The sequence below is a fragment of the Nymphaea colorata genome, chromosome 2, assembly GCF_008831285.2.
Source record: "Nymphaea colorata isolate Beijing-Zhang1983 chromosome 2, ASM883128v2, whole genome shotgun sequence".
NCBI lineage: Eukaryota > Viridiplantae > Streptophyta > Magnoliopsida > Nymphaeales > Nymphaeaceae > Nymphaea > Nymphaea colorata.
Window position 1 is genome coordinate 9,575,865 of NC_045139.1, and position 25,562 is coordinate 9,601,426.

General features: G+C 37.8%; 2 protein-coding genes and 3 non-coding genes across 5 annotated transcripts; all 5 read left to right on the forward strand.

Annotated features, from left to right (window-relative positions):
• Window positions 1–2,857: 2,857 nt before the first annotated feature.
• On the forward strand, window positions 2,858–6,672 carry LOC116246822 (phosphatidylinositol N-acetylglucosaminyltransferase subunit C-like). The gene is made up of 2 exons (XM_031618701.2): window positions 2,858–3,035; window positions 5,567–6,672. Exon 2 carries the CDS (start codon window positions 5,743–5,745, stop codon window positions 6,646–6,648), a length of 906 nt encoding a protein of 301 aa, XP_031474561.1. The 5' UTR covers window positions 2,858–3,035; window positions 5,567–5,742; the 3' UTR covers window positions 6,649–6,672.
• Window positions 4,083–4,153, forward strand: LOC116249354 (small nucleolar RNA R66). Its single transcript, XR_004171126.1, has one exon. It is a non-coding gene; the product is annotated as a small nucleolar RNA R66 (small nucleolar RNA).
• LOC116249428 (small nucleolar RNA R66) lies at window positions 4,685–4,756 on the forward strand. The gene has a single exon (XR_004171193.1). It is a non-coding gene; the product is annotated as a small nucleolar RNA R66 (small nucleolar RNA).
• On the forward strand, window positions 4,927–5,004 carry LOC116249376 (small nucleolar RNA snoR118). The gene has a single exon (XR_004171146.1). It is a non-coding gene; the product is annotated as a small nucleolar RNA snoR118 (small nucleolar RNA).
• Window positions 6,673–9,648: 2,976 nt separating the features above from the next.
• On the forward strand, window positions 9,649–16,342 carry LOC116247069 (uncharacterized). The gene is made up of 3 exons (XM_031619021.2): window positions 9,649–9,892; window positions 12,118–12,219; window positions 16,076–16,342. Exons 1-3 carry the CDS (start codon window positions 9,806–9,808, stop codon window positions 16,109–16,111), a joined length of 225 nt encoding a protein of 74 aa, XP_031474881.1. The 5' UTR covers window positions 9,649–9,805; the 3' UTR covers window positions 16,112–16,342.
• Window positions 16,343–25,562: the final 9,220 nt, after the last annotated feature.

A 25,562-nucleotide genomic window follows, 5' to 3' on the forward strand; every position in this document is an offset into this window, starting at 1 on the left:
GTTATACTCCTCCTCAAAATGGAGTTGCTGAACGAAAGAATCATCAGTTATTGAATATGACTCTTCTTTTTCAACGTCATGTTCCAAAAAGGTATTGGGGGGATGCTGTGTTGACCAGTGCGTATCTTATAAACCGTTTGCCTAGTCGTGTGTTGAATGGGCAGACGCCTCACTCTGTTACCGGGGAGTCGTGAACCTTTCTCTCTTCCACCAAGAGTCTTTGGTTTTGTTTGCTTTATTCATAATCATAGTCCTCACATTAAAAAGCTTGATCCAAGGTCTACTAAGGGCGATTTTCTAAGTTATTCTCCCACTCAAAAAGGGTATAAGTGTCGGGACCCTTCCACTGGTCGTGCCTATGTTACCAAAGATGTCACTTTCCTTGAATATGCTTCCTATTTTGGTGAGAATCCTCTTCAGGAGGAGATGACAGGTGGTGAGAATTCTGCTCCCAATCCAGTTAGTCCTTCCCTGGATGACCCAAGTCGTGCTCAAAAGCATCCTGTTGAAGAAGAGATTCAGACTGTTATTGCAAGTGAAGAGCTTCCCATCGCCCTGTGAAAGGGTGTCAGGTCATGTACTCAACATCCTATTGGTAATTTTGTTTCATATTCTAGACTGAGCAAGGACTACAAATGTTTTGTATCTTCTCTTTCTTTGGCTATGATTTCCAGGAATGTTGTTGATGCTCAAAGTGATCCCAAGTGGACTTATGCAATGCAAGAAGAGATAGAAGCCCTGAGAAGAAACATGACATGGGAAGTTACAAAGATTCCTGAGGCGGCTCACTTGGTTGGATCTAAGTGGGTCTACACCATCAAGTACAAACCAGGTGGAAGTGTTGAAAGATACAAAGCTCGTCTTGTGGCCAAGGGGTTTAATCAGAAATATGAGATTGATTATTTGGAGACCTTTGCTCCTATTGCGAAGATGAAGACTGTCAGAGTCATTATCTCCTTAGCTGTGATGAAGGAGTGGAAGATGTACCAACTTGATGTCAAGAACGCAATTCTCAATGGAGACCTTGAAGAGGAAGTATATATGTGTATGCCTCCAGGATATGAAGAACCTGGAAAATGTTGCAAGTTAAGGAAAGCTTTATATGGGCTCAAGCAATCTCCTCGAGCATGGTTTGAATGACTTAGACTTGTTATGAGACAATGTAGATACCATCAAGGGAATGGAGATCATACACTCTTTGTGAAGAGAAATGAACAAAAGGTTACAATTTTGTTGGTATATGTTGATGATATGATTGTCACAGGTGATGATGAAGATGAAATAATTAAGTTAAAGAAACTGTTGGCGATCGAGTTTGATCTCAAGCACCTTGGTAAGTTGAAATATTTTCTTGGCATTGAAATTGCTAGGTCTGGGACTAGCCTCATGCTAAATCAACGGAAGTACACCCTAGATTTGTTAAAGGAGACCAGGAAATTAGGGCGTAGACCAGCTTCTACTCCTCTAGATGCTGACCATAAGCTAAGTCTTAGAGATGGGGAGCCTCTCTGTGAAGAGGCCAAAAGAAGATGTCAATGTCTTGTAGGGAAGTTGATTTATCTTACTCTCACTAGACCTGATATTACCTTTGCTGTGAATGTGATGAGTCAGTTCATGCATGCTCCCACGGATGCCCACTTGAAGGTTGTTGACAGGATCTTGTGCTACTTGAAGAGAAATCCCGACAAAGGTCTTTTGTATGTCAAGCAAGACACTCTTGGGATTGAAGGTTATTCAGATGCAGACTGGGCAAGCTGTATTGACACTAGGAGGTCCACCTCTGGCTATTGTATCTATTTGGGAGGGAATCTCATAGTGTGGAGAAGTAAAAGGCAAGATGTGTGTTTTCGTTCCAGTGCTGAAGCAGAATACAAAGCAGTGGCTATGGGAGTTTCAGAGCTTTTGTGGCTAAAAGTATTGTTGACGGATATTGGTATAAAGGTTGAAGAACCAATGAAGATGTATTGCGATAACAAGTCTGCAATTAACTTGGCCAACAACCTTGTGCTTCATGACAGAACAAAGCATGTTGAGATTGACCGACATTTCATTCGAGAGAGAATTGATGCTAATGAACTTGTACTTCCTTACATGAGATTTGAAGACCAAACAGCTGATGTTCTGACGAAAGCTCTATCTTCAACTTCATTCGAGAGAAATGTATCCAAGTTGGGCATGTTTGATATGTATGCCCAACTTGAGGGAGAGTGTTGAAGTATGTTAGACGGGTCTCGGGACCGGGTCCGAATCCATACCTGATCCATCTTGTAGCTCTTGTTGGGCATTACTTAAGTCGTGTAACCCTAATCCTTATGGTCAATGAAATCTTAAGACAGAGAGAGTCTGGCGGCTAGTGGGCAACCAGCTCCTCCTCATCCGTGGTTTTTTTCCTCTTGTTGAGGGTTTTTCCATGTTACATCGTATTCCTCGTATTCTCTTTCTTTGTGCACGTGTTTCTACAATTTTTATAGTTTCTATTTGTTTTTGCTTTGTTGTTTTATTATCGAATTTGTAGTCTATGCTTGATTCTTAATCTGTTCTATTCCGAAGTGCCACTATGGGAAAGTACCGCTTAGGCTTGAGTGCTGCGTCAAGGAAAATTGAAGAATGCTTTTGAAGATACTGATGTTTTCTTTTGTTCGAGCGTGTGCCAGTGACAACTTTGTCTTTTTTTTTTTTAAACTTGACTTGGGGCGTTTGTTACGCTGGAAATCTATTATTCATCAAAAAAAATATTTTAAATTTTTAAAACTTTTCCTGGGTAACGGAAAAAAATTTCGACCATTGAGGTCGATTCCGGAAATATTTTTCGGTAAAAATATTTTCAGATGGAGAGGCGGAAATATACGTCCGGAAATTTTTTAAGGCCCGTTAGGGCACGCTCTTCTTCACCTCGCCTCACGCAGCCCTCTTCACCGTGAGGGCTTCATCGTTTTGAAAGCTTCCTTTGACCCTGTTCATCCGCATCTGTCGGTGGCGGAACCGCATCACAGCAGCAGCGTTGTCTTTCTCAACTGCAGCAGCGTTACCTCTAGGTACTGGTCTCTCTCTCTCTCTCTCTCTCTCTATATATATATATATATATATATATATATATATATATATATATATAAACAATGAGGTAAGACGCAGGGAGGGGGTAAAGGAAAAGGGGGGAAGAAGATTACCAGAGAAGCTTATGATTTGGGATAGAGAAGCGGAATGATGGCCGAATCCTTTCCGTTCCATGCGTTTGAATGTGACGGTAGTTTGGTGAAACGAAAATGCCCACAGGGCAGGCGAGGGCATTTTTGTGCGTTGGCGTGTGGTGGAACGAAAATGCGCACAGTGAGCAGGGCGAGGGGAACTTTCGAGTGGCGGAATGAGGCCATCTTCTGATTGCTTTTGAATTTGATTGGTTACTGTTTTTCTGTTTTGAATGATTGGCTTACAGACATCGGATATTATGCATCATTTTGCATGAAGGCGCTAACAGAAGCGATGGTTTTTATTTTATTTTTTCTCTCTTTGAATGCTTCGATATCCAATACTTGGTTCGCAACTTAAAACCTGGAATTTGCATTTTTCTGGCTAAACCGAATGCAAGTAAGCTTCTGCTAGCAGGCTTGAAATCCAATTTCGTACTTTGTTTTTTAAAGTTCAGCCATCATTAACTTGCCCAAATTGCACTTTTTGGTAAAAAAAAACCATTCTTTAACCCGTTGCTGTGTCTCTGTTCTTACAGACCCTAGATTGGTGGTTAGGGTTGCAAAAAGATCCATCTTAACCAGGTCCATGTAGATGTGGACGAATCTGTTCTTACAGCTTATGATATTGCTGTTATGAGCTAGTCAAAATTCCTCTTATGCAGTGTAATTTTGTACTTTGCATGTTTGATGCTTAAGCTTGTGATTGTGGAAGTTCTTTTTCCTTTCAAACTATGCATGAATTATGCCACTGGGTTTATTCAGCTCCAGATGTCGGATATTGTGGAGTCACTCTGCTTTGTTTGTCATGGGTATAGTGAATAATTTACTGCATACAATGCAAAAGAAATTTCTTCCTAATGTGTGTTTTTTTGGGTGGTTGGAGGGTGTTGAGGGTCTGCTGATGGCAAGTAATCTTTGTGGCCTGATTTTTATTTTATGAACATCCCAAGCATTTTTCTGAGGACAAATTAGAACTGGCACTTATCTCCTAAAAGATATATGGTTGGAAGATTTTTAAGATATTTTATTGTCCGTCAGGTGAATCTTGTGTACATTGGCTTCATTCTTTTCAATTCCTCATTTGATTTTATGTTGTCGATAGCTATTGAGTTTGGGGTTGAGTTGATGCACTGGTCTTTGGGCTATTTTTTGTTGGTTTTTTGGCTGTGGCCTCTGTCTCTCTTTCTCTCGCTCTCATCTTCTTCTCTCTCTCTCTCTCTCTCTCTCTCTTTTATAAGCCCTTTAATGGGTCTCTTGTGCCACATTTTGATGGTTTTAGAGTAACCCATCCCATGCTTTGGGTGAAAGGGCTGATATCCAATGGCAGGTATTTGTTGAGTCACTCTGCCTTCTTTGCCAAAGGTATAGTGAATAACGTACTGCGACATTCAACTGAAATTATTTTTCTATCATGAACTACCTCTCTTATCTTTTTCTTAATTTTATTTGTGTTTTATACTTTTATTCCTTCTTTTCGTTTCACAATTATTTTAAGGTTCGATGATGGCATGTAATCTTTGAGACCTGATTTATCATTGATGAAAATTATAAGCAGTCTCACTGAGGACCTACTAGATCAAGTAATCTTCGCTTTTAGATATGTGGTTTTTGTCTTTTTTTTTTTTCTAAAGTTCCTTTACACCCTTTGTCAGTTTCTTCTCTCTATCACTCTATCTTTATGCCTGTGTGGCCTCTGTGTTTATGTTGTTTGTGAATCTTGAGACCATGACTCATGGGATTGGATGATGAAATGCACTGGGCTCTGAGCAGTTTTTGTTGATGGAAATGCATTTGCCTAGAAAGCATTGTCTGACTTACATGAGCTATATCGTTTCTCTTTGTTAGACGAGATTGCTGACCTTCTTTCTATGTGATGGAGATTGGTTTAACTGCGAATATGTTCTATGAAGTCATGTATATCTGCATACTTTTGTTGACGCAATCCTTTTTTTCCTTACCCAAAGTGTCATTGTGCCTCTCCCATGCTTAACGTTAAATAAGCCATAGATCAACATAATCTCAGCAACTCTTGTCATTTGGGAAATTGATTTTCTAAGTCAACGCTTTTTCTGAGAGAAGTTCCCAGTGCCTGTAGTATTGTTAAATATTATGTTCTTTGCAAATTAGATATGCACCTCTTGTCCTTTTCTTATATCAGTCTCTGCCTATGAGCACACTTGCATCTATAAGCAAATTATTGGATGTTATATTTACTTGTACGACTAGGTTGGGAAATGGTAGTCTTTTATGGTTTATGGTATGTGTGCATGGAGAAACTAAGGTTTACTTGAAGATTACTTTTAAGTCTTACAGACTGCGAGAGTGTGTGTGTGCACTTCTTTTTATTAATTTTGATCCCTAATGTTCATTTATGGCAGGCCATGTGGATAAGGACTATATGGGGGCTGCCAATTTTTACGTTATAGAACCGGCATCTTGGTGGTGTGCTGCTACTCATAAGACCTAGATGCAGTCTTCAGGGTTACTTCTTGGCCCAAAGTGTATCTATCCAGTGTAGCCTTGGTTGCTTTAACTATTGTTGGTAGCTTAATTGATGGAGAACAAAACTTTGAATACACAAGCTCGAGCCAAATGGAAGAAAGTGGCATATGGTGGCATGCAACCTGGGTATGCGGACAATTATACAGACGAGTCCTTTCTTGAAGATATGGTTATGAATGCCAATGTTGTAAAGAGAGACTTGCTTAAAGTGATGCTGGACTCAGTTTCCATCACTCAGTATCTTTGTGTTGTAGTTCTCGTGGTCTGTGTGTGGACATACACATTGTCGGCCAGAATAGATGGAAGGACACTCCACCTGGTTAATGCTGTTCTCCTTGGGATGGGCTTCCTGGTGCTTGTCTTAACGGAAACAAAACTTTCTATTTCCCTTCTTCTTCATTACCTCCTTAACATTGCTTACTTCATTAGTGGCTTGTATGTACTAGCCCCACTTTATTGCACCCTCACAAGATCCATCAGTTCAGACTCCATTTGGGCACTAACAGTTTTCCTGCTTGTTATTCATCTTTTTTTGCATGATTATGCTGGCTCAACCATCAGACCACCTGGGGCCTTGAAGAATCCAACACTAACCAGCAATATCTCCCTGAATGCGTCCATTGTGGCGTCTGTTCTTATTGCTTCCCGCCTTCCTTCAAGGCACCATGTGTTCTCCATCATGCTTTTTTCTTTACAGATCTTTCTTTTTTCTCCACTTGTGATGTACTGCATCAAGAAGTACTCCACCAAAGTGCACTTGTGTTTTTCTCTCCTCTTGACCTGTGCAACTTTGGCCATTCTTTTTCCCCTTCACCATTCCTTGTTTGCTCTATTTCTAGCCCTATTATTGTTCATTACTGTTGTATGTCCTTACTGGCTTATCAGGATACAGGAATACAAATTTGAGATAAATGGTCCTTGGGATGAAGCTAAACTTTGTTATGACATAACCGAGTAATCTCTAGTGAAATAAGTTTTTTTATCTATTATGCCAGCTTATCTCGGTTTGCTATACATTAGTCTGGCTTTCTTGATTTACTTGATTGTGAGTTTAATTATCAGCTCTTATTTGAGTGGAGAATTATATATTAAAAGAGAACAATATAAGGCGTATGTAAACACCCATATTTAATAATAGATGATAACTAAACAGTTGCTTTCTTATATTTCTTGAACATATTTTAGATATTTTGGTACAGGTGGGCGAAATAGTATAGCGCCCAAAAGTAGAACGAACAGTTGTAATTTTCATACTATCTGCCCAGGGCCGAATAACCTAGGGCAAGGTGACCTCAAACAGCCTCGTGATTGTCATTGCATCAAGCAATTTTCTTAACTGTAATGCGTGTCTGCAATTTCGCCTAAATGTTGAAGCTGGAGGTGATAATCGTGTACTCAATTCCAATTGGAGTCTGACATTGGTGAAATTGTAAACAACTGCTTATAATTCAAAGAACACATTATAACTATCGAAGTATATATAAAATTACGTTTAGTTTTAATGTGAAAGGTACTTTCTTAAAAAAAAGAAGTCTTATAAGCTCAATTTTAATGACAATTTCCAGGAATTCACATCTCTTTTTTTCTTGCCTTTTATCTTAACAGTCATAGCAAGCTGTCGACATCATAAAGAAAAAAACTATTAGAAAAAATATAAAATGTAAAATCGTGTAAGGTGGTCTGGTTAAATCGACAATGATGTTTCATCTCTTCTTAAATCAACCATTTCTTAAAACAAAGGGGTAAGCACCACTGCTGCAGCAACAACTCATGCTGAAAGCTGTTTTCCTTGTTCTGTCGTAAGAAGATGGCAAGCCCATGTTTGAAACGGTTGCTCCTTAGTACTCATAATGAAGATAAAAGTATGAACATGTTTATCCTTCATAGTCCAACCATTTCTGTGAAGAAAGAGTGTAAACAAACGTGCACATTCTTTAGTGATCTTATGGGTGGTGGTTTGATAGATGCCAAACCACCTTTCTTTCTGTACTTTTAGGGTCCACTAAAAAATTTCAAGATCCAAGACTTTTTTCGGACTTATGTGGTCTTATGGTATAAGGTTGAAAAAGTTGAAACTTTACTGTACACAATTTTGAAAAGTTGAAACCACATCGGCCTTATAGTCCAAGGCTGCTTTGGTATTTGTTGAGGGATTGCATCTTCACCTTGATGCGGCACCCCATCTTAAATTTTTAAGAATTTCAGTTGTCCTATATAAAAATTTTGAAAAAATATTTTTCAGATCCTGTTAAAATTTTGAAAGTATAATTCGCCACCTCTCATGAAAAAAATCCTCGCTCAGCCCCTGGTTTGAGATAAACGACATGGTCTTGAAGTGGGTCTAAAATGGCAGCAATTATAAAGATAATAATTGGTGGCAATAACACTCCAAAAGGTGTAGTATAGCTGGTCAAGCTGACACTAGTGAAACATTAGGTTTTTAGTTCAATTTCTTTGGGTGCTATATATTTGTGCTAATAAGGTAAGCAACAATGCACTTCTAGTTGAGGTGCAGATGGATCCGACACCAGTAATTAACACAACCCTGGAGGTGAGGACAATGGGTGGATTTCAGGTCCAATGAAATGAAATATCCATCTCACTCAAAAAGTGGTGATGATTGTAGAAATGTAAACTATAATAAAATGGTAGCAAAGTTGAAACACGAGTAGTACAATCATCTGATTAAGATAATTCTAACACTGGTTTGGATCCATCTACCATTTACCAGGTTCTACTCAATCAAATCTTTCTTAATATCATTTAGATTCTGATCTGGACTTGAAATATTGAAACTGATTTTGTAATCAACAAGGTAGGATATGAACTTGATTTAAGTATAAATGAACCGATTTTTTTATCTGGCTTCATATTCATATATGGATTTGCTCACTTAAATGAGTACAAATCCATATCAGGGTTCATTCAGATCCGTTCCTTTTTACCCTACTAATTAATAGATCAAGTAAGAGGGGAGTAATCAAATTTTATCAACCCATGGACATGCCATTACACTAACAAAGTTCAAGAAAAAACACTCAATCAGTGCAGCCCGTAAGAAATAGTAGTTGCTTGTTTTTTTATTCTCATTTGGTGGTTTCTATGTCACTTATTTAGATCATTCAGACAGTTAATGGGGCCGAATAGGTTGCACCTCTCTCCGAGATGAAAAAAAAGGTCCCGAAATGCGAGCAATCGATCAATGACCCAATTTATTATATTATATGTTTACATATTAAATTTCAAATTCAGTTTTAAATGCAAATGAAGAAACTGATGTCTCATATATCAAAATCTGAATTTGATCTAAATGTGACTTTTAGGTTTAGAGCTAAATCTGGATTTGATTTTTTAGATGCATAGCCAAATCTGAATATAAAAAACTGACTTCAAAATGAATAGTTATTGAATGTAAATTATTTATTTTAAGACTAGCTTCGAATTTGAACCTGAACCTCAATAGATTATTATTTAATACAGAATCCAATCTAAACCCAATCAGATATCATTTTTTTTCTCGGGTGCCATTTTGATGCCAAATGGGATGTTAATTTGTTTTATATTTTACTTCAATGAAATAATTCAATTGAATATCTAGCATAAGTCCGACCTGTCGGCATCCCCAAACGCGGCCGATACATATGCCACGTGTAGAGTCGACCTATAAATAGATAAAAATTGATTGATTTTCTTATTTTTTAATAAAGAAAGTGATTCTAAATTGAACAACTGCATATATATATATATATATATATATATATAAGTTATCCTTTTTTTTTGAGCTTTGAGAGTGGTCAAAGCATGTTTTTGGTGCTACTAATTAATCAAGAATAAATGGTATATCTTCGAATCTGAAGTATGAAGCATGCCAGAAGCATGCCATCGATTGAAATACCTCAAATGTTGTGAGGATTTCTGTAAATATGATAATAATGGGGCGCCTCTTCCGATCGCGGCCACGCGTGTGGCGTGTCTTCTGCTGATCGACCGTCGTGAAACCCAGCAGGAGTGCCTCCGTTCCCTTGTTTCCCCTCTTCTGTGTTTGCGTCCGAGGGTCGTTCCTTTTAGGTGGTGTCCTCGCAGCAGTCTCTCTCTCTCTATCTCTGTGTGTAGAGATGGGGAAGAATCAAGCGTACAAGGCGATGCAGAGAGCGAGGATGAGTTCGACCTCGGGAGCGCCCGAAAACATCGAAGACGGAATGGTTCGTCCCTTTTCATACCTCAACTCTCTCTACCTTTCTGAGACGTCGGTTTGTTTAATTATCCATGTTAAATCGATCGAACGTCGTGGTATTTATGTTATTTTGGGCTGAACCACCGAGCTCGTTTATGGCGTTTATATCGTGGGATAGTTGGAATTGGAAAACCAAGTGCTAGAGATTGTGGGCAACTGCGAGAACGCAACCTGACCACATTCACCATTTAGTTGGTCCATTGTCATCATTTAAGATAATGTGTTGAAGATTCCTTTCTTGGATAGTCTCTAGATGGAGCCGTTGCAGCAAGAATTGAAGGTGAACAATTACTACACTATTTGTTTCCATGCGTGTGGATCCTTCCAATTTGTTTGTAGGATCTCCTATAAGGACGATGCTTTCCGATTGGAAGTACTTGGTGGGATAGATACAGTATAATTTTAATGGATGTTGATAAAGTAAAAAAAGGTGAGAGATCACCCTGCAGGTGAAATGGACTACGTTCGGCAGACTGATGATTGATTTCCTGGAGAGACAGATGATCGTGCATGCTGGTCTCTAGGGTGCGTAGTTAGTTATGATCCAAATGGTAGGTTAAGGGCTCAAGCTCATCGATTTTGTAGAATGTTTACTTTTAAGTTTGCAGTGGGAGAAAGTTAAACACTTTTTAAGGTTCCATGGCAGCATATTCTTAGATCCACGAGGCCATACCCAGTGTGGTATTACGATATATGATGCTAGGGAAGCTGTACTAGTGTAGCATACCATGCTTTTGAATTTTGTATTTAGTTAAAAAAAACAACCAAATAACCATGGATCAGAAGTGCAGGCAGTTTACAAACTAAATTATTAAGGCACTTCTTCAACCTATAAAGTTCAAAATTAACACCATAAACAGAGTATATTTTTGGCCATAATCGTTCCAGTGGACAAAAAAGTAGGCCCAATTGAAGAAGATATGCACTTGCCATAAGCCCGCTGTTGTCATATTGATTCGTTGATTGTGACATGTAGAAATAAATGACTTATATACAATTACTAAGACATACAAGTAAAGAACAATTTTGGTCATCATCTCTGGCGAGTTCCTTACCTTTGACATCCTATTTGTGGATGCTCGTGAAAGTTCCTTATTTTTGAACATTACCATGCTTAGCCTTCTTCATTTTGTTCTTTTCCTTAATGTTATTAGAAAATATATTCTTTTGGTTGCTTATAGGCCGATAGTATGTCATGATGCAATGCGTACATTCTCTTTCAACCCTCTGCAGTCAAGGCCCATGCAAATTTTTATAGCTTAAACACATAGTCTTCATGATCTTTCCTTTACTTGTTACTCGCTGAGGGTCTTTGCAGACCCTTAACCTTAAACACTAGCTCGTATGATCCTTCATTGAGAGAGCTTATAATCTGACTGAAACAAGATTGAGATCCTAAACCAATTGCATGTGTTAGGCAAAACACCTAGGAAACTTCTTGGAATTGCCCTGCATCGCTGGTAATACTGGGTCGGATCAGCCATGGTGGCTTTGTATTTAAAATGATGAGAAAACTTGTGCCTTTGTGCCACCTGCTTTCCATACGGGCCTTAAAACATTTGGAGTCATTCAATACTCGAGCATGGCTGGACTCAAGGTCATCTGAGCCTGTACCTATGATCTCCTTTCAACCTAATATCATTTTGATCTGTTATGAGTTCCCTTTTTTCAGATCGTGTCTCAAGGTGCCTTACATTCATTTTCAAGCTTGTGATATATGATTAACCCTTCTTAACAAGAGCCCTTTAGTTCTAATTGATTTAAATTGCTGAGTAGTTATAGCTTTCTGAAACTTAATTGCATGTAAAATTTCTAACAGCTGACCTCAGTTAGGATTGATCCTCACCTTCTGCAAGTGGTTATTGCTATGACTTCACCTTGTATATCCATGCTAAGCCAAGCGTTTGGCTGTTCAACAAGTAATAACAATCGAGGTTCATGCAGAAACATTCAACTTTTCTATAAGGGCCAATAGACACTGATATAAACAAACCATGGCTACTAACACTGATAGTCCTATCCAGTCATTCCATTGTAAATTCTCAGCTATTTTTGTCTTTTGTGTAGAAAGTTTTAGATCGTGTATTTTTTCCTCTAATTTGCCTATTTGCTGTCTATCTTTTCTTTATCCTGTTCTGTTACATTTTTTGTTGGTCTGTTTCTTTGGAATTTTGCTAATGAGGACAGTCGCAGATGGATGGTTCATTTCATTCACCAGAGTGGCATGCTGCTCGCCTGGCAAGCCTTAATACTTCTCATACAATAACTTGGGAGGAATTCAAGAAAAAACAACGGGTACTTTCTAATTAATTTTATGCATTTTAGTATGGTGTATAATATTGTTTTATCCGTTGTTAGGTTGCAATTGATGTGATATTGTCTGTATATATTATCTGCTTCTGCACCAGCATCTCTAAAAGGATAAATTCTTTGTCATACCCTTCAGTGTGGCGAATCTTGGATATACTTTATCACGAGCACTGTTACTTTCAAGCACTGCCAAAAGCTTACTTGATGTTTTTTTCTATATCATGCTATTTCAATTTTCTATATTGCATCTTTTTTACTTTCAAGGACTACCAAAAGCTTACTTGATGTCTTTTTTACATCATGCTATTTCAGTTTTGTATATTGCATATTTTCTAGCATCAAGATAGCTGTGATTTGCCCTCAGATGTCTCTTTTCATGCATATTGCTAAGTTCACTGAAACCTACATTAGCAACACAGTGAAATAAGCCAAGCTTTTTATCTCATCGTATCCTTCTCTAGTATATGTGATATTAGGAATTTACGACATGGATAAGAGATAATAAAATAATGCAAAAGCAAGACAAATAATGAGCAAGGGGTTGTAAGATGATTATACTTCTCTACTATATATCATAGACAGGACATTGATCGGGGTTACTAGGTCTAGGTCTTTCAGCTAGAGATGCATCTATTCCTGTTTCCTAGTTCTGTAGCATTCTTTTGTAAATCGCTTAGGATTTTCAGTTCCTTATCCTGCAGGTTTGTAACGACTAAGCTCTGAACCTATTAAAACTAATTCTGGATTAAGAAAAATAACCAAAACTCAACAGGAAATACTAAGAAAACAACTTAGAATATCATTTCATCATCAACTCTGTTTACAAAATGAGGCCCACATCCCTTTAAATGGGGAAAGGGATGGATCTTGGATCTTGGTCCATGCAAGAGGTTCAAGAATCAAGACTAAGGTTCCCGACAATAGAGAAGTTGTAAAGGTTTAGCATGAGATGCCATAACAAAAAGCCCTTGAGACCCAAAAGACCTTGGCAAGATGCTAGAAAAAACTATCAAATAAAATGAGTTGAGCGATAAGCTCAGGGTGAGTGTAGTTGTTTCTCTGGTTCAAAGCTCTCCAGGGACGGGTGGGCATATGACCTATGCTTACACTATAAAGCTAAAAAGCAATCCATTAGCATTTTTCTTATGTTATGTCTCTTAAAGCCTTATGAATTCGAGTAGTACATCCCAGGAGTGCTTTACACTTGGTTCCCTCAAGCCAACTGGCTTGAGAGTTACCGGCCCAATGCTCGCTCAAGGGTTTAGAAGAAAGCCCGATAGACTTGATGTTGCACAAAGCGAACTACAAAAAACCACCAAAGTGATGGAACTCCGTAGTAGCTTTTGGGATGGTGAGGAATTTTCCCCAAGAGTGAAGGGTGGCTCAAAAAAAAATCAAAATGCAAATGCTAAAGCCAATAGGTGAAAAACTAAGTAAATAGGAGAGAAAAAATGCTTGCCATTGGTCAAGAAGGTGTCAGAGGTAAGTTCTCCAAGCATCAAATACAAAAACCTTCACAATTGTAATTCCAACCAACATTAATTCCTCTATTGAGTTTCCAACGAGATAGAGGAAAATCTTCTTATTTTAGGTCTATGCCTAGTATTTCTCTTCTAGTGAGGATTGTTCAACATCATTTGAAAAATGGATTTTCCAAACAATTTGCAAAAATTTAGTGCATAAATCTTTGCTATTAGGCAAATTCTTCAACTTGTTTAACAACAAAGAGGGGCATCTATTAACACCCCAATTTTTTTCACATCAAAATTGAAACAACGACAAAATTTTACAAAAGAATTGTGTAAAATGCAATTGCAAAGCTAATTTCGAATCTAAAAAACAATTTAGATTCAAACCATGAATTTAACCTATGACACGAATCCCAATGTAGGATTATGAGTCCAAATTATGTCCAAATTAGGACTCGAAATCCAAATCCAATTACAACTGTCACTTGAAATCCATATCCAACTACAGAATTCAAATTTTAATTTAAATCCAAGAATTTGATCTCGGGACCCACTTGCGGGACCCACCTAGCCCGTGTGGTCAAGAGCCTCCCAAGAGGTCAGGCACCTCACATCTTCAAAAATATTTCTTTCCATTTACTTTAAAAATTATTTTCAAGGAAAATTGAAAGGTATCATAACTAGAAACTTACGAAGAGGGAGACATTTATACCTCTCTCTCTTCCTTAACTAGGTCCTCTTTAAAGAGGGGTCAATCTCGAAAAAGCAATAACTAGGCTAGTGAAACCCACCTAATTCAAGTAGGTTCAACCCTAGTGCACCAAAATATGACACCAATCTCAGCCAAGCTCAGTTAACAAGAGCTCAGTTTGGTCAAAAGGTAGGTCTGTCTCACGATCCATTTAATGGACAAAAATAGACCTTGACCAAATCAAATCCACTTTGATTAGACTCAATCGAAGTACAATTCAGCTCAATTAATAGCTTTTTTAGTTCAAATTTATTAAATTACCACAAACAAAGTCAAACTACTCACAAATGAACTTTGACTTTGGTCAATTGATCAAATTTGATCAATTTGGACAATTTTACCCTTCTATGACCAACTCGATGTTACAAGCCTAAATTGGGATTTTATTAACTCTTTTATCAAAATACAAAACGCCATTTTTGGATCCAAATTAGATCCAAAACCAAAATTTAGATCCAAATCGAGCATTTGAAACTAAAAATCCAAAATCAAGTTCAAAATGATAGAGTCAGGTGCTATAAGCGCCGTGAGCGCTTCCACAGGCCTCTCCCTTATTTTATGTTTTTCCCTCGTACCAAAACATATTTTTGAACCTTAAAACGAAGCTGACCACTTTTTTTTTACCCATTTTAAATAAAAAAATGTGTTTTAGTGCTCGCTAGGAAGCGCTACATGCTCGTTAGAGCGAGCACTCGCGCTTGTTTGGACAAGCACTCATTCTCGTTTGGACGAGCACTCGCGCAAAGCGGCCTGCGCACTGCGCTTTGCGTGTGGCAGCGTCACGCTGCTCGCCGTGCACTGACGTGCTCTGCGCGCAGCAGGCATTGCATTAGCGCCCCCCCCTCCACTTTTATGAATAAAACCACCCTTTGGAGGGCGGTTTTGGTATTTTGGGTGGGTATAAGCCCTGCCCACATCCCAAAGGGGTATTTGCAGGGCTACGGGTCAATCTCACTTAGTCAAAACCTATTTTTTTTTTTAAAAATAAAAATAATTCAAAATTATGTGAAATTTACATGAAAAAGTGATGAAATTCAAAAAAATTTAAAGTTTAGGTTTTGGCTCCAAAATCCTCTATAAATACTTCCCACTTCTTCCTTTTAGGCCAGAGTTGGCACTTAGGAGAAACTCTAGTGTATTCTCACTTGAAGACTTAGAGTTTCACTTGAGTTCTCTCTCTTTTCCTTTTCTATTTCTCTGAAACTTGGGAGCAAGCTTCATCAAGTCACAGTCCTCTTGGAGGCATCATCTTCGAGCTTCACTCAAGGGGCTCTCCAAGTTAAGGTGTTCATTTTTTCAAAAGCTATTCTCACTAGAGGTATATAATCAATATCTCACCTCTTTCTTTCTTCATTTTCCTTTCTTCTTCATCTCCCTGTGGACAAAGGAGATGACTCTCACTCTCTATTTTAGAGTCAAGAGGCTATGCTCGAGTGTATCGGAAGCATAAGAAAATGAGACGATCTTTCATTTCATGATTAAATCATGTTATTTCTTTTCTTGATTATATTGTTGTTGTAGTTGTTCTTTCTCTTTATTAATATGTTCTTATTATTATTGCTATTTATTTTTCTTGAATATCATTTGGTTGTTGTTCTCTTTATTTTCTTCTCATTTCCAGATGGCCAAAGGAGATAACACTCATTCTCCATTTTAGAAACAAGAGGCTATGCTCGAATGCACCGGGAGCATGGAAAGATGAGATGATCGTTCATTTCATGCTTAAATCATGTTTTTTATTTTATTAAATATGACATTGTCTCTATTTTCTTCTCATCCTCATCTCCCCATGGCCATAGGTTATAAAACTCGATCTCTATTGTAGAGACAAAAGGCTATGCTCTAGTGCACCAGGTGCATAGAAAGATATTATATCATTTCATAGTTACCTCGCGCTTTCTCTCCCTTTCTCCATCATGTTCTCTCTCTTTCTCCCTCTACATCATGCTTTCTCTCTCTCTCTCTTTCTCTCTCTTTCTTTCCTCGAATATTGCCCATATACTATCCATGCATGGTTGCTTAGTTTTCCATTTACATGTGAATGTATGGTGATAACGAGAGTGTGGTTTGAGGTTTTTTGTCTTTATCTTCATGTTAATTTTTTTGAAGTTGGGACTTGTTCAACCCGTTCAACCCTGGGAAAACCCTCACAAATATGTACATGTTAAAAATGCATCTTCATGTCATTACGTATAGTTTCTTTCTAATCACCCGATTAGGAACCCTAATGAGCACCCTATCGTGTGGTTTGAGTTTCTTTCATACCCAATGGTGGAAGAAACATATTCCCTTGCAACTAATGAAATAAATATCTTTTATGCTTATGTTTTCTAAAATATTTTCAAATGAATCATTTCTAGTATGGCTTTGGAGACTTAGCTTAGGCTATTGCATGAGTCGAAGCTCCCCTTCGGCCTACATCAAACTTGAAGTCGGATGTTTTAGCTTATCTTTAAACTCATGAAGATATAACATGTATATACATGTTATATACATATATGTACACATAATGATTTTCTTTATCATTCTTTCTATATGTTTACATATCAAACTTTATAATTTTTTGTATCAATATGAATGCATATATATATATATATATATATATATATATATATATATATATATATATGAATCTCTTACTTTCTCTCTCTAGAATCTTTTACCCTTTTCAAGTCAAATGCCTTCATCTACAAATTTCTTATATATATATATATATATATATATATATCCTTCTCCATTTATTTTCCTCTAAAATCTCTCTCTTTATTCAAATTAATAAAGTTTTTGCAATCTTCTATATATATGTGTATATGTGATAGTATATACACATGTATGTGCATCTTTTCTATCGCCCTCTCTTTCTCTCTTTCTTTTGAAAGGTTCATTTTTCTTCTCTACTCAAATTCAAACATCATTTTCATAAACTTACATCTATGAATCTACATGTATATAGATATGCATATATATGTTATATGTGTATATGTGTTTGAATGCATATCTTTCTTTCTTTTAAATCTTTGATTTTGTGATTTTTAAGATCTTTTTCTATAATTTTTCTTACAATTAAGTATCTCATCTTTTGCATTCTTTTGAACATTTTTTCTTTTCCAAGATCATTTTCATTTACTGACTTTACTAAGACCACAACTCAAGTAATGACCCAATATTAGGTTCATGCTTGACGGTCTACAATTTCAATCTAATTTTAAAAACTTTCATTTCTTTGTGAAAATGTTTATGTTAACTACAAAACAACAATCTTAGATACATGATATGGTAGGAATGCCTTAGATGAATATTGTGGTAGGAATGCTTCATTCTCTTTTGGTCATATAGAATCAATGTATTCATGCATTCACATCCACTTAATATCACTAATGAGCACAATCACACCTGTAAAAGAACATAAGCAAGATGAGATGAAACTCTAACTAGGTGGTAACCGAATTAAAGCAAAATTTTAAACCTATTTAAAGTCTTGAGAGAACACTAAAATGACTTCAAAATGATTTCTCAAACTTTCCTAATGATGTTTACAAAGACTTTCCAACTCTAGTTTTCCTCAAAATGTTTCACATTATTAAATAAGTCTTCAAGAACATTTTCAAAAGTTTGAAAACATCAAACTTTCAATATTCTTCTATACTGCATATAGAAATGATGTTTAAGGTAAAAGCAAATGCATCAATAATAAACATGGCCTTTGGATTGATTACCCCCGGTAAAGGTACCGGGAACGGTTGATACTCGTACCGATGGGCAGGTCCCTTTCTCTCTTATTTTCAAAATAAAACTCATTTTTCTGAAGCACTCCAAAACCAAAAAATTTAGGGATGCAAACAATCTTCAATCAAGTTTTGGACAAAAATATCTTTTTTAACCAAATTTGATAGAATTTTCAAATTTTAATTGAATTGACATAATTCAACAATATTTAGAGCTTAGTAACTAGCCTTTAACCTAACAAGCTCAATTTCAAACAAAAGAAAAAAATAAATAATACAAAATAAGGTAAAACCCTATGCAAGGTCATTTTCATCCAAAATTTTGGTTAAAGTTTGTCAGCTAGGTCTGAACCAAGGTTGACCACATCTCGCCAAGCCCACATAGTTTGCGTAAATAAGAATGATTAATTAGAGCCATTAAAAACTCATTTAATCCATTTTCCAACTCCGTAGGCCATGATTAATGTTCTAAGGCAAATTAAAAAAGGTAGTTGAACTCATCCTCTCATCTACATAAACCCTTCATTGGCAACCAAGGGGGAGATGATTTTTTGAAGTTTTCATCATGTTAATGCAGCCAAGGATCTAGGAGGGAGAAACTAAGGAGGAGAAGGAAAATTTGTCCAAGCCATCATCACCCATTCCCTCACTCTCTTCTTCAAGTTCCCCTAGATTCGTGATTTGTTCATTTGTGAGGAAGGAGAAAGGAACATCATGACAAATATTTGGCAAAGCAGAACTGCAAAACAGATTGCAAAAAAAATTTTTCATCTGGTGATCTTCTCAAAACTTTTCTCCTCTTTCTTTTGAAGCGCATTTCTGTAATTTCAAAGGCCTCAAACGTGCACAAATGTCAAACCCAACTCGTGAGGTGTGTTTAATGATTTTTTTTTTTTTTAATTCTGGAGACCCCCAATGAAATTGAAAAAGGTGGCTATGTCGAACAGATATCATGCGTGGGGGATTTGCAAGGTTTGTTATGGGGATTTCCTTGTACATATAGTGAAGTTTAGGATCCATTTTGTTTTCTTTGCTCTTTCTTTTTTATTTTTCTTGTTTCTGCCCAATTAATTTGGACAAATTACTATTTTAGTATTAGTCTTAAAACAATAAAAACAAATGGTTAGTCTTAAACCTATGAAAATGATAGGGATATGAACATCAAAAACCAAATAAATTTTGCATTCACAATTGCAACTATCCTTGCCTCGGAATGATCAAATCATGACATATAAGAATAAATCACTAGAATATGAATCACAACCAAAATCGAAACCATTTTCTGTATTTCATGTGCAAACTGCAACTCTAAATCAAGCATGTTGAGCGATCATATGTAAAATGCTCCGATCTTCTAATAATAAGAAAATGAGTTTTGTCCATAAGATATCAAATATGTAAGTTGACGGAATAAAGCATGCTAACCTACCTCCAAGATGCTGCAATATCATTGGAAAACAAACTAACAATTAAATTTAAACCAAGAACACCAAGCCAATTTGCTAGGGCTGCACAACGAGTCGAGCCAACTCAGGCTCGACTCGAACTCGCTTGAGTAAACTCGACTCGAGCTCGACTCGTTTTTGATACGAGCCAAGCTCGAGCTTAAATATAAACTCGAGTATGTTAGTGAGTCAAGTTTGAGTTAGTCGAAATGGACTCGATTAAATTCGACTTGGCTCGACTTTAATCTCATTTTTTATTTTGCATTTTTAATTTTCCCTCTTTTTTTTCCTTTCACCCACACACAGCTTAATCTTATTTTTTTGTTTTAAATTTTCTCATTTTCCCTCCCTTCACCCACTCAGCCACGTTTCTTTAAACCTCACTATTATACCCCACTTTCTTAATTTTGATCTGGCAATCTTCACAAAATGTTTTTCCTCTTTGTTTTCTAAGCACATTTTTGTCATTTCAACCTCCTGAAACATGCACATATGGTTAAACCCAACTCGTGAGATGTGTCTCCAATGAAATTAAAAAAATGGCTACATGAACAATCAGGGATTTGCGAGGTTTGTGATGGGGATTTATTTGTATATGTAAAATTGAGGATCCATTTTGTTTTTGGTTCTCTTGGCTTTTTATTTTATTGTTTCGGCCCAGTTAATTTGGACAAATTACTTTTTTAGTTTACTACTTATTACTTTTATTATGAACAGTCTTAAAACAATGCAAACAAATGACTAGTCTTAAACCAATAAAAAACCACCAGGATATGAAGATCTAAAACTAAAATAATTTTGCATTCCCGATTACGACTATCCTTGCCTCGTAATGATCTAATCATGAGATATTTCTGCATAAATCACTAGAATATGAATCACAAACAAAATCGGAACCATTTTCTGAATCCATGCCCAAACCACGGCTCTTAACCAAGAATGTGAACGATCATATATAAAAAGTTGGGATCTTCTAATCATAAGAAAATTTGTCCATAAGATATGGAAAATGTAAGTTGATACAAGAAAGCATGCTAACCAACCATCATTACACTGCAATATCATTAAAAAAAAGAAGAAAAACTAACAACTATATTTAAAACTCCAAGCCAACTTGCATAAGGCAAAAATGGGGACTCGCAGCCATCTGTCAAAATCTAATTGTGCCTCCAAAGATCGGAGACAAGTCGGATCGGCAAAGTGGGCATGACAAATGTCGACATGACCACTCGTACAGACATGAATGATGGAAGGTATGGTGGCATGTGGTGACGAGGATGTGACAATCCGAGTCAAACTCTTCACAGCATATGGCACATTCGCCATCGCCAATGCGCTCGAGGAGCCGATCGTAGCCATGTTCGCCACTGGATTCAAAATCCTCCTCGTCACTTATCTCCATCGTGCATTCTACACGGATCTCCATAAAGACGGTCAAAGTAGATGGGTTGTCATTCCTGGCCACTTCCATCTGGTTCATAATGGTTTCAGCAACCTCAGTTTTTGCCATCTCTGCTGCCGCGGGATCCATATCCAGCACTTCGTAGAGGGTATTATAAGCCAATTGCTCTGCATACCTAGCATCACGAATTTGCGTAGAATACCTGGGGACGATCACTTGCTCATAGCAGCGTTGGCTCTTTGTCACCTCACCATATTCGCCGATGACCTTCAATTTATCTTTCAGAAAGAACCCTATCTTTACTAGAAACCCCCTGCCTGCTGGGGGAATAACTTCGGGAGGCTTCATGTCTACAATGGAGCCGCTCACTTCGATGTCAATCGTCATCTCTCTCTTTGAAAGCAAGAAATGGTTGGTAGAGGAAGTCTTAAGGTTTCTTTTTTTCCTCTTCTATTGGGGTGAGGACATTATGCTTCCTCTGGCCAGGTACTTATAGTCTTAGGCCATTATGATTAAATTAATAAGTCGAGATGCCTTTGACATTTTTACTCATGAACTTACCAATTTGCACCTGAGATTTAGATGAAAAGTACAAATATGGATGTGGTTTAGACCACAGCCATAAATATTGTGTTTTTCCTAAAAAAAATATTTGTTTTATAAGTCTGTGATTTAAAACTTTAAAAACCCAGTATTTTTAAAAAAAGCCCAAATGAAAAAATGTGGAACGCTTTTTTTTGTTTTAAGTGTCCTTTTCATTTCTTTTAATGACAAATTGCTTGTTTACAATTTTTTTCATTTTCATTTTTTGCTTATTTATTTATTTTTCAATGTTGGCATAATTAGTTTCTTAAATATTTAAATTTTCCCTATTTTTTTCTTTTAGGTTTTGACATAGTTTCTGTTTTTTGTACTATTTTTTTTAAGAAATCAATTTTATCATAAATAAATTTCCTGTCATAGCCATGCAACCAAAAAATCCATCTTTGGTCCTTTCAAGGCCACTTTTTATCAATTCAATCAGCCCAGCAACAATATTTGGTTGAACCAAACTAGTGTGCATCTCACGCAGCCCCAATGCAGAAACAACTCTGCTGGAGGGATCACCTCCAAAAATGAAATATGAACATGGAGCTATACACAGATCCGTAAGGGATAGACAAAAACCTGTCAGGAGACAAAGAAATACATCACAAAAAATCTATGCACGACCTCCATGTATATGCAAAAACATGGAAGGAAGCCCAGATTACAGATCCAACAATTTAATGGCTATATCAGTAGCAGGGTCATCAAAAACAATTTGTAGCTTTTGGGTGTGCAGAAGAACTTTCTGAAATTTGGGATCTAACTTATGTCGCCCCTCACAGAAACTTCTTATCCAACGGGGCCAAGTATTATTGTTTGAGATACAATAATCCTTTGCCATCTGTCAGGGAAGATTATGGAGAGAACTTCTTGCAAAATCATTGTTTGTGGCATGAGTAGGTCACCTACGATATTCTTCAGTCGCTCTCACAAAATTCTTTATAAGAATCTCTGAAACCTTTAGCCAACTTGAGTTCATGTTGGAGAGCTACAGAGTGAATACAAATGCAACCTTCTCCAATTCTCGGCCACTCTCCTGCGATACATCCAATTAAAATCCAAAACTTAAAACTCTTGAATTCAGTATCTTTCTGGATAGTCAGGAGGCAGCTGTCCTCGAAAAATTTTAGGACTCGGCGATGTTCATCCTCCATTCCATCTGAATTTTGGCCTAGTATACACCGATTTCTAAACATCCATACACCCCAATGTAATACTTTCAACCTGTCCTCATTCGGGAGAAGACAAGGCCTCTCAATGCATAAACGTAAAAGCATTGCCTGGAACGAAGGCACTAGAATGATATCAGATTCTAAAACCTGTTTGACAGACAACTTCAACCAATCTTCACACCAGCTGAATTCCTCAGTTGAAAGATTCTTCACCAAGCACCTGCCTGGAAAGTTGTCATACAAGAAGCTAAGATTTCCTTAACCTTAGTCTCCAGTTTCCTCTTAACCTGAGTCGTTTGAATGGACTCTTAGGCCCCTTAAGAAACTTTTGAATGGACTGATATATTTCCCGGCAACAAACTTAGCCCACCATTTCATTCTGTAGCAAATATGCATACCCAAGGCTGTAATTCTGACCAAATTGACTTCATAAATATTCTTTACACCAATGCCTCCCTCCTGTATGGGTCTGCAATTTTTATCCCAGCCCACATAATGCGCTCTCTTCCTCTGATCAACAGGGCCCCAAAGGAAGGACGCCATCAGATTACTCAACCTTCGGATCACCACAGTCGGAAGCAAAAAAAATCCTACTCCAAAATTCTATAGTTTGGTTAACCACATGTATAGTTAAACATAAAAGCCCAGCAAAGGAAGGACGATTTATTCTTGCTTACTACAAGCCCAATAGTTCTCTCCAGAAGCTCCAGCAAGGTTTGAATTTTCCCCAATGATTTCGCCTCTAGTTTTGAAGAAATGAGGATATCATCAGCGGATGGCACATGCCAAATCCCACAAAAGACGGAATTCTGACCCATCCGTTAGAAATTTTATGCTGAAGTTGTTGGGTAAGCACTTCCAAAACCACAACAAGGGGGGATATAGGATCCCCTTGTCTGAGCCCTTGCTTCAAGTCGAAATATTCTCCAGCCCGGTTGTTAATCATGACAGATGCCAATGCCGTAGAGAAACATGTAGCCGCAGGACTAGTCCAGACATCACTGAACCCAAGCCCTCTCATAGCCGGAGTGAAGAATTTCCACTCCACCATGTCATTGGCCTTCACCAAATCGATCTTCAAGCAACAAGAAGGGGCTGATGCGCAAGAATGGCGTTATCAGTCAAACTGCACCCAGGGAGAAACGCCGCTTGATTAGGGAAGATTACCCTACTAAGGATGCCTTCCATTGGACCTGCTAGGTGTTTGGATAAAAATTTATACAGCGAGTTACGTAGTTCTATTTTCATATGTTTTCCTCTGCAGACACACTAAGACCCTGGTACATGCCCTCCATAACTTCTCCAGAACCAGCCTTAATTCCAGGTAGATCTTTGAAAAATTGTCACATACGTCCCTGATTTTGCTAGGATCCTGGTGAGTCCTGTTATCCTTTTAAGGAAGGAGACGGAAAAAGCAAAGATCACTCTTAGTAAATTTATCAGATAGGCAACAAATCTGAATATTGAGATTAAGGGGACAGATTGTAATCTCAAGTTTTTCTCGATAGGATTAGTGCCTATCTCGAGTTTCTCTCGATGTCTAAGGAATTGCTATCCTTATCCCATGTTTATTCCCTGCCTATATAAAGAAGAGCATGTAACAGAGCTTCGATGTAACACAGAGTCAAGAAGTATAATAAAGATTGTCCCTCTTTCCTCGTGGATGTAGGCAGTAATGCTGAACCACATACTATTGTGCCTCTCTCATTACTTAGTTTCTGTCTCTCTCCATGTTTTTTAACATGGTATCATAGCGCAGGTACTACCACCATCGCTTCCCCAAGCTGTGAATTCCTGTAAGTTCTGGCCTCAGGAGATTGTTCTGGTGACTGAAAGAGTGTTGATCCTCGTTGTCCATCTCTGCAAAGCTCATCTGAGCAGTTTGGACCAAATCCGAACGAAATTGGGCAAAAACCGGGGCGACTTGGAAGCTGTCGAAGTACAGAGGATTTCTGGCAAAAAAACTGCTGCTAAGGCACCTATACTTGATATTTTTTGGCCAGTTGCCTTGATTCTGCTGATTACGTGATGAGCGATTAATTTCTGTTGAGCTGCAAACAGAAACTGAAAAACAGAGGAGTAAACTGATGACCACGGCAATTCAATCTTGCGGCGCTGTCAATCCCAACTCCTCTAGCTGTCGACCAAGGATCCAAAAAAGCCTAGGCATCTGGAGATTGTTCATGCACGATTGCAAAATTTTTGGATATTGTTGGAGGGAGAACTCGGATTTTGAAGATCCGTGTGACGCCAGACGCCTTCCTATGACTGCTGACGCTCGGGAGGCGATGGGAGACTACAGGTGAACCCCTTCTCCCATTCTCTTCAGATTTGGTTTGAAAGAACGCACAATTTTCTCTGCCTAGAGGTTCCACCGAGTAGGACTGGTAGAAGGATCACCTACCGGTCGCTCGGGTCTTCACCTGACGCCACCAGCAGAAATCCGGTGCCTGTCTCCAAATTCTGTCATCAGATTGGGCCTTAACATTGCTCCGCTGCTAAGTGATGCTGCTTCAGATCCCTCTACTCTTAACCATGGCAACAACGCATCAAGCAGAAAGCATCTGCAATTCAAATTCAAAGAGTGGAACGTCCGACAAGGCAATAACACTCTGAATATTTTTTCGCAACCTCTCACTGGTCCAAACTACCTAAGTTAGATGGTTGGCTAATGTAGCCAGACTGTTTCTAAGCAGCAGCTCAAAGATGGGATATATCAATGGTGACATAAAGCCACCAGCAAGGGATGATCCAAAATATCGTGAGTGGAAATGTA

Excerpts from the sequence above, each read along its gene's own strand:
- LOC116246822 (XM_031618701.2), top strand. The coding sequence starts at position 5,743 with ATGGAGAACAAAACTTTGAATACACAAGCTCGAGCCAAATGGAAGAAA.
- LOC116247069 (XM_031619021.2), top strand. The coding sequence starts at position 9,806 with ATGGGGAAGAATCAAGCGTACAAGGCGATGCAGAGAGCGAGGATGAGT. Across the intron at positions 9,893-12,117 it reads AAAACATCGAAGACGGAATG|ATGGATGGTTCATTTCATTC; the intron begins GTTCGTCCCTTT and ends GGACAGTCGCAG. Across the intron at positions 12,220-16,075 it reads AATTCAAGAAAAAACAACGG|ATGGCCAAAGGAGATAACAC; the intron begins GTACTTTCTAAT and ends TCTCATTTCCAG.